We start from the raw sequence: 8,815 nt of genomic DNA, 5'->3' as shown, positions 1-8,815 counted from the left end.
CTTGCCTGGAAAATCCCATGGATGGAGGAGCCTGGAAGGCTGCAGTCCATGGGGTCGCTCAGAGTTGGACACAACTGGGCGGTTTCACTTTCACTTTTCACTTTCATGCATTGGAGAAGGAAATGGCAACCCACTCCAGTGTTCTTGCCTGGAGAATCCCAGGGACGGGGGAGCCTGGTGGGCTGCTGTCTATGGGGTCGCACAGAGTCAGACACGACTGAAGCTACTTAGCAGCAGCAGCATACATACATACATCCTAATTCTATTTGCTGAGACGATCTAAAAGCAGGGATGTTCAGTAGCAATAAACAAACCTAGGGTTAAGATCTAGGCTTCCAAATACCATCCTCCAATAGAAGGAATCTGGATCCTTTGGGGAAATAACTGACTCTGGGGCGAGGTTGAGGAAAATAGTAATATGATATGAGGTCAGTAGGAATGGGTTGTCAAATCAGGCATTCTGAGGCATGGAGTGTATTGTAGTGCCAAAAAGAATACATTTCTCTTGTTTTAAGTCACCTAGTCTGTGGTAATTGTTACAACAGTCATGAGAAATGAACTTTCTCACTTTTCCTTATCTCCAGAGAACATTTGAGCTAGACTTAAGTGTGTAAGAGAAAGGAAAAGTAGCTGGAATTTTAGCCGCTTGCCTGCTTGCCTTGTGTTTCCTTCTGCTTTAGTGGTAAAAGGAAAGTGATGAGGGGAGGGAACCTGAGAATAGGACTCAGGTCTCTGGCTCTTACCCATTAGCTTTGTGACTTTGGGTGTTTAAAATCTCTGACCCTTAGTTTTGCCTAAAAATGAGACGTTTCCACCTGATTAAAAGATTTTCAGATATTGCTTACAGATTCCATTATGACCAAATTTTTAGTTTTAATTTCAATGTTAAAAGTCATATGTTGAATTATTTGAAAATTATAGCAGTTTTAAACACTCAAATGGGTTACGTATCAGATAGCAACACTTTGAAGACTGACTGGGTAATAAATTCTGCTGCGAGCTTAGTTTATTTTGATACTGACCACAGAATACCACTTCTGATTCTGTCTACATTTAATTCAATGATTCTCATCTTGTGCTCAAGGGAGGAGAACATAGAATACCCTATGGTTGTTCTGCCAAAAGTCTTCAGAAATTCAGTCTCACTCTTAAGATATGCTGATAGAGTAGGTTTTCATATTGCATAGAAGATTTAACTACAGAACAACCTGGAGAACAAATATAAACCATCACACTTTCATCACCCTTTCCCCAGACCATTCAACTGGTGCTATTTTGACCTACATTTTGTTTTGTTGAACATGGGGCATTCTTATCAGTGAGCATTGAAGATCTTTGGTTTTTTCTGTGATTTGGTCTTCAAGTAATCCAGACCCAGACCCATCCTTCTCCACTCACCTGGTGTAGACTCTCACTACCCCCCTTTAGACCATCACTATGGCCTTCTAACTAATCTTCTTCTCTAGCAGCTAGGCCTCACACTCACTCAACCACATTCCTAAACTCCATTTTCATTTCATGATTCTAATAAGCAAGGTACAGGGTTAGCCCATGAACCTCAGCCTGGCATTTAAGGTCATGTGACACCAGATTCCTATTTATACCTTTATTTTCTTTAATTTTCCAAGCTGAACCCTCTTCTTCAAAAAAAATTTCATTCATTCTTCACCCTCACATACTACTTTCATGCTATCATTTATAATGGTCTCTACATGTACAAATGAGGGACATGAAAAGGCTTTTATGTGCAGGAGGGCCTCACAGGGTCCTGGGTTTGGTTGCTCAGTTGTGTCTGACTCTTTGCAACCCTATGGACTATAGCCTGCCGGGCTCCTCCTCTGACCATGGGATTTCCTGGGCAAGAATACTGGAGTGGGTTGCCATTTCCATCTCCAGGGGATCTTCTAGACTTAGGGATCAAACTGACATGTCTTGTGTCTCCTACATTGTAGGGGGATTCTTTCCCTCAGACAGTAAAAAATCCATCTGTAATGCAGGAGACCTAGGTTCAATCCCTAGGTTGGGAAGATTCTCTGGAGAAGGGAATGGCTACTCACTCCAGTATTCTTGCCTGGAGAATTCCATGAACACAAATGCCTGGAGGGGTCGCAAAGAGCTGGACACGACTGAGCGACTTTTACTTTCACATGTACAAATACGTTTATCTTCCTCTGTACTCTGCAGGGTCTGGTTCTGGTCCAAATGAAACTATTTTAGCCAATGTTATTTCCTTCTGTGAATGGCTATTAGAAGTTATTTTCAACTATACAAATAGTACTTAAACTATTCTTTTGGATATAGTGCACAGGTATTACAGGGCTCCCAAAATGACATGTAGCTTTCCTTACCATTTCACCCACCTTTTTAGATCCTACCCTATCCAGAGAGTCTTCCCCAACTTTCCTGTATCGGTTTCCCTTTTTCTTTTTGTCTTTCTATGCCCCTTAATCTCCCTCAGTCTTCATACCCTGCCCTAGTTTACCATTTAGTATCTCCCAACACTCTAACATATTAGAAGCATTTGGAAAGAACTTTAAAAGATTCCCACATGAAAAGATGCTCAACATCATTCATTATCAGAGAAATGTAAATCAAAACCACAATGAGGTACCATTTCACACCAGTCAGAATGGCTGCGATCCAAAAGTCTACAAGCAATAAATGCTGGAAAGGGTGTGGAGAAAAGGGAACCCTCTTACACTGTTGGTGGGAATGCAAACTAGTACAGCCACTATGGAGAAGAGCACGGAGATTCCTTAAAAAACTGGAAATAGAACTGCCTTATGATCCAGCAATCCCCCTACTGGGCATACACACTGAGGAAACCAGAATTGAAAGAGACATGTGTACCCCAATGTTCATCACAGCACTGTTTATAATAGCCAGGACATGGAAGCAACCTAGATGTCCATCAGCAGATAAATGGATAAGAAAGCTGTGGTACATATACACAATGGAGTATTACTCAGCCATTAAAAAGAATACATTTGAATCAGTTCTAATGAGGTGGATGAAACTGGAGCCTATTTTACAGAGTGAAGTAAGCCAGAAAGAAAAACACCAGTACAGTATACTAATGCATATAGATGGAATTTAGAAAGATGGTAACAATAATTCTGTATACGAGACAGCAAAAGAGACACAGATGTATAGATCAGTCTTTTGGTCTCTGTGGGAGAGGGAGAGGGTGGGATGATTTGGGAGAATGGCACTGAAACATGTATAATATCATATATGAAACGAGTCACCAGTCCAGGTTCGATGCATGATACTGGATGCTTGGGGCTGGTGCACTGGGACAACCCAGAGGAATGGTATGGGGAGGAAGGAGGTAGGAGGGTTCAGGATGGGGAACACATGTATACCTGTGGTGGATTCATTTTGATATATGGCAAAACCAATACAATATTGTAAAGTTAAAAAATAAAAAAAATTAAATTAAATTAAAAAAAAATAAATAAAATCTTCCAAGGAGAAAAAAATATATAAATAAAAGATTCCCAAGACCTACAGACAGGATTTTTTAAAAATTGATACAGTATGTAACCCAATGTACCAAAAAAAAAAAAAAAAAATATATATATATATATATATATATATGTTGGCATTTTAAAGATGTTCCCTAAGTGATTCAAATGAAGGAATAGTGTTGGAAAACACTAACCTGAGCCAGATGACAAACTCCTTTAGAGAAGCCACCGCGTAACATACCTCTTTAGCTTTATGCCCAAAATAGTGGATACAGTCCAATGTGATCAATAAAGATATGTTGGTTGGCTTTCTTTTCTTTTTAAAAAAGGAAAAGGAAGAGACTGGGGAAGGAAGACCCCTTTGGCTTCATCCTCAAAACAGTGGATACAGTCCTAGTCATGATCAATAAAAATATGTTGCCTGGCAGACTTTCTTTTCTTTTAAAGGAAAAAAAAAAAAAGGAAAAGGAAGAGATTGGGGAAGTAAGTCCTGTTAAGAATGCCCAGCCCTGCTGGTTTCCACCTGAGAGCCCAGCAGGTCTTCACGGCCAGTCCTGTGGTTCCCGAGGAACATGATACTACTAAAAGTAGATTCCTGCAAAACTCTACTAAGAATGTCAGTTTGGTTCACCTCACTGTCTAGTCACTGACTAAAACGGAAAACATCAGCTAAGATCAAGATTTTACATTTGAAAACAGTTATTCTCAACAAGCAACTGAAGAAAAGTTCTTGACCACACAATATATTTTTTACTGTTTTGTCACAGTATTTATAAGCTATGTTTGGAACTAGTACCTTATGTTCATTATGCTACCAAATTCAATAAGGAGGAAGAACAGTGCATCACAACCTACCTGCCAGCAGTGAGTCCTAGCCACAGGTGAGGCAACTGCCTTTCCAGCTGGGGAAGTTTCCCAAACTGTGGTAGACTGCATCTGTCTTGATGTGTGACCGGTGCCATCTTGCTTCCTGAATCACATCTCAGCATCTCTGGATGGCCCATCAGATCTGCCATCATCTAACCAACATTATCTGCTCTTCATTCCCCCTCAACATGCAAACCCTTGGAATGAATAAATGAGAGGTGTGAAAACTAGGGTCTTGTACAAATTGCCAGCATGAAACCCAGGCATCTTTACTCATGAGTCACTTTACCATACCACTTTGCTGCTGCTCAAAAGACAAACGTCTCTCTCTGGCAAACTCCATCTAAAAGTTGGGTGCATGTAACCAACTTTGGTGCCAATTCTTCCGGTAGATTTTGTAAGCCTTTCAGACATTTATGAAATCAGTCTTTTTCTGTGCTACAGTTGGTAGGGGGTAGGGGGTGGAGGGGTAGAGAACACAAAGACAGTGCTTCTTATATATATTTATAATGAAGAACTTTTCTAGTTCCAGAACCTGGAGTCTCCAGTTCATTTTAATATAATAAGTTTTATATTAACTAGGTGCATAAAAAGGACAACCTCTTCCTGTACTGGTTTGTCATCATGTTACATTTATCCAGTACTGTTTTGAACCTACTCATATTACAAAGAACAGGTATATAGGGTTTCCCTTGTATTTTAAAGAAAAAAAGTATGCCAAACTTCTCCAACAATCTGGAATTTTATTCCATTCATATACATGCATAGTAACAACATTTGTTGAGAAATTATTTCTATCAGAAGTAGAACATTATCTTTGTGATCACCAGGTGCAGTATTGCTACTCTTATATTTAAATAGATCTTATATATGAATTAAATTCATACTTGCAGCATTGAGTTTAGGGTTTTGATTTAGACTGTGCCTTTCAAAAGATAAAACCGATTAATACTACTTCATTACTTACAATACTGCTTCCAGTAATTTTGTTCATTCTTACAAAGTATTGCATTTAACAGCAAAGGTTTAAAAATTGAGACAGAGCTGCATCAGCGAAAGAAAATACAAGTACTATACAAGAAAAAAATCGCCATCTTCATTTAACATACATGTTTAAGATTAAGAAAATGGACGGAAACGTACGGCTACATACAAATGCAAAGCCTAGTGACTAAGAGACTGTATCTGCTAAAATATAAAGTGCAAACGGAGCCTGATTATCCAAGAATTGAAATCTTAAGGCGAACTTATAGCACGTGTACTTAGAACATCTTTGCAAGTTATATTTTAGCATATACATGTATCTGCAACAGCATATAAGAAGAAATCAAGATACACAAGTGCTTTGGAAGCTATTTCTAAAATGCTTTTCTGTATTGTTTGTGACTATTTTCTTCAAAAGCTACTTACAGTGCAAACCATATGTGCTACACAATAACTATACAATAACATTACAAATGACTTTAATATAAAGTTTTTAAATAAAAAATAACATAACCACAGCTATGAATACTGCTGGTAAAATAAATTAAATTTTTTTTTTTTTTTTTGGAAAATGGCACCAATAATACACTTTACTAATGGACTGTAATGAAATTACACCTTAAGTCTTCAACTCAGCCATAATGAATTATCTCCTGATCGCCCAGATGTAATTCAAATAGCTTTTTTTTTTTTTTTTTTTGTACTGGGTAGAACAACATACTAAACACTGGTACCAAAGGTGACTGATGTCCATTGATTTAGTGATTTCATTTGACGTGTTCCGCGGCATGTGATGAGCAATAAAACTTTTTGTGAGTTATAAAGTTTGAGAGGTTGTTGAACTGGATGTCACAGAGCCGGCAGTATTTCCCACTGGTGGGCGCCTGGGTGGAGCCATTCACACTTTTTGCTATACTAGACAACTGGTCCTCTGCGGAGGGAATGCCTGGGGAGACGTTCTCGTTCGTGGTTAAGGGGTTCTCGGAGACCCAGGAGGGAGACTTGTGGCCGTCTTCACGCTGAGGGTTCTGGGCAATGTTCTCTTGCTGGGGGTTGGCGGCAGGGCGCTCTTCTTGCTTCAGTCCACCGTTCACGATGACCATGCCTCGATTTTTGGGCAACAAGGGCAGGGAATCTTTCTTCGGCACAGCGCACCCATTGGAAGAAGCCTGGCTTTTGGGAGATTCATTTTCCGCGTTTGTGCTTTGCTCCACGTCAGCGTTATGGATGACCAGAGAACCGGAAATGTAATCACTTGGCTTGATTCCATAGTACGGAGAAAGCTGGTCGGCTCCTTTTGCCTTCTTTATTGCTCCAGGGTACAGGCATTGGGGAAGAAACAAATGTTTGTTTTCTTCTTTTGTTGCGATGAGCTGAGCGGCTTCGCTGAAGACTTTCAGGCCCTGCAGCGTCGCTAAGTGGGATGAGAATAAGTTTCCATTGGGGGAGGGCTGCTTCAGATTGCCATTTTTCTCACATTTTATGATGCTTCTTTCATAGCTGACATCGGGGCTGCTTCGTTCGCTTTCTGGATTCGGAAACACTTTGCTGTCGAGCGGAGCCAGGTCGTTCCGCTGATGCGCAGTGACCGGGCAGAAGTTTTGCTTGTGGGCCAGGTAGTTTTCCACCTTGTTGAAACTGATCTTGCACACGGTGCACTCGTGGTAGTCCAGCAGCCTTTTGGGAGACGCGGTCGTCCGCTCAGACTGGGATAAACACTTTTTGCTGAGATCGATGGGGACATCCATCTCCAGGCAGGAGACGCTGGAATGAGCAGTGTCACATTTAGAAACCGGGACACACTTGTTCATGGCCAGGGAGGTTTCCAAGTGCTTTGAGACAATTCCGGGAAAGAGTTCGCATCTTGGATGGTAGCATTCGCCCAGCCCTTCCGTGGCTTCTTGGGTGGAGGTACAGGGATTGCTGAGGTTGGCTACATCAAGAAAGCGCTGCTGGACCAGCTGGGGCCTTTGATCCTGTTCGGGCAGGCACATCTCATACATCTTCCTGCGCTTGCGCGTGCGCATGGTTCTCTGCATGGCAGGCACTTTGTTGGAAGCCGACCTCTTGAGCGGAGGGTCGTGGCGTGTCGCACAATAATACTGTTTGTGGACCATGTAGGTTTCGTGCCGGCTGAAAGTAATGTTGCAAGCTTCACAGGTAGTCTTATTTGGGTCACTTTCCCCATCCACTAAGGGGACGCTGGGGTTTTTGACATCAACAGGTTTCCCATTAATTTTATCATCATTGCTATTGGGGGTGGAGAGCTTCTTAGCTTGCGTGGAAAAGTCCTTGTCGTGGCCCTTCCCGTTTGGCCCAATTAAATCTAAAACGGCGGAAGAATTGATGCAGGGTGTTTGAAGAAGTGGATTCTCGGGATCGGCAGAGTGAGCGGCTGGATTGAGAAGATTGATGGAGGGCTGACCCGTGTTGGGACTCACAGCCTCCTGCATCTTTTCTGAAACCCCAGGGAACTCAGGGGACTTGGCCATCTGCTGCCATCGGCTGCTGCAGTAATGTTTTTTGTGCACTAGATAATTATCCAAGTTATTGAAGGTTATGTTGCACTCAAAACAGGTAGCCCCCTTGGGCATCAGAGGGCTGTAAATGACAGGAGGGTAGCTACTACTTCCGTGCCTCAGTCGCCGGTGTACCAGTTCAGACATCTTGGCTAAGATCTCTGAAGCTTGAGGGACCATTGTAATATCTTGGGGAAAAGCAAACTGAGATAGAAAGGGTCCCACGGGGAAAGAAGGCCCAATATTAGGCTGAACTGGAGATGAGGCGAGTCTTGGACTAGAGGGCTCAGACTTTATTTTCGTGTAAGAAAAGCTTTGTTTATTGGTTGTAGGCTGAATTTCGGGTCTCTGGTTAGTGAGAAAGAGCTGAGTCTTTTTCTCACACTTGTCCAGCTCCGTGTCAGAGCTCGCATCTTTAGTCTGCATGGCCTTTTGGCTCTGGGGGAGCTCACTTCTGGTCAGCAAGTCTGTGGCTGGCTGTAAGCTGTCTTCGGTTCCACTTGGAGAGTGTTCCATGTCACTTTCTCGGGGCAGTTTGCTGCCAGGGACATGGAGCTCCTGGTGCTGCAGTAACTCCCTCTGAGTCTGGAAGCCAAAGTGGCAGTGATTGCATCGGAAGGCAGCTTGAGTGAGATGGGAGAACAGGTGTTGGTGAAAGTTGATCACAGAATCAGCAGTGTAGCTACAGACGGTGCATTTTAGACTAGCACCAGGGGAGAGGAATTCTTCCATTTTCACTCCTGGAGAAACATACAAAATCAGAATACTGAGAACCACACATTTTGGTTTGCTGGTGATATGAACCATTACTAATGACCTCATGTCTTCAACACAGCAGAAATGAACTGAAATCTTGCAGAATCTCATTTGAGATATTAACTTTTTTCCTATGATACCTTTCACCATATGTGATAATAATAAACTGTAGTTAATACTTTCTAAAGCATTTTCATGAGTATTATCACATTGTAGTGG

General features: G+C 41.8%; 1 protein-coding gene across 3 annotated transcripts in view; it reads right to left on the bottom strand.

Annotated features, from left to right (window-relative positions):
• Positions 1–4,993: 4,993 nt before the first annotated feature.
• Positions 4,994–8,815, bottom strand: part of ZFPM2 (zinc finger protein, FOG family member 2) — a 525,087-nt gene continuing 521,265 nt past the window's right edge. For 2 of the 3 annotated variants that reach the window (XM_070382168.1, XM_070382167.1), the window contains one exon: positions 4,995–8,580. In XM_070382168.1, the coding sequence (XP_070238269.1) occupies positions 6,089–8,580 (2,492 nt within the window). In that variant the 3' untranslated portion in view covers positions 4,995–6,088. Of the gene's footprint in view, positions 8,581–8,815 lie in introns of all 3 variants that reach the window. The other variant, XM_070382169.1, reaches the window with a different exon arrangement.

Source organism: Bos mutus, chromosome 14 (assembly GCF_027580195.1).
Source record: "Bos mutus isolate GX-2022 chromosome 14, NWIPB_WYAK_1.1, whole genome shotgun sequence".
In the NCBI taxonomy this organism is placed as follows: domain Eukaryota; kingdom Metazoa; phylum Chordata; class Mammalia; order Artiodactyla; family Bovidae; genus Bos; species Bos mutus.
The sequence above is the reverse complement of the archived record's forward strand: the minus strand, read 5'-3'. Positions and strand labels throughout refer to the sequence as shown.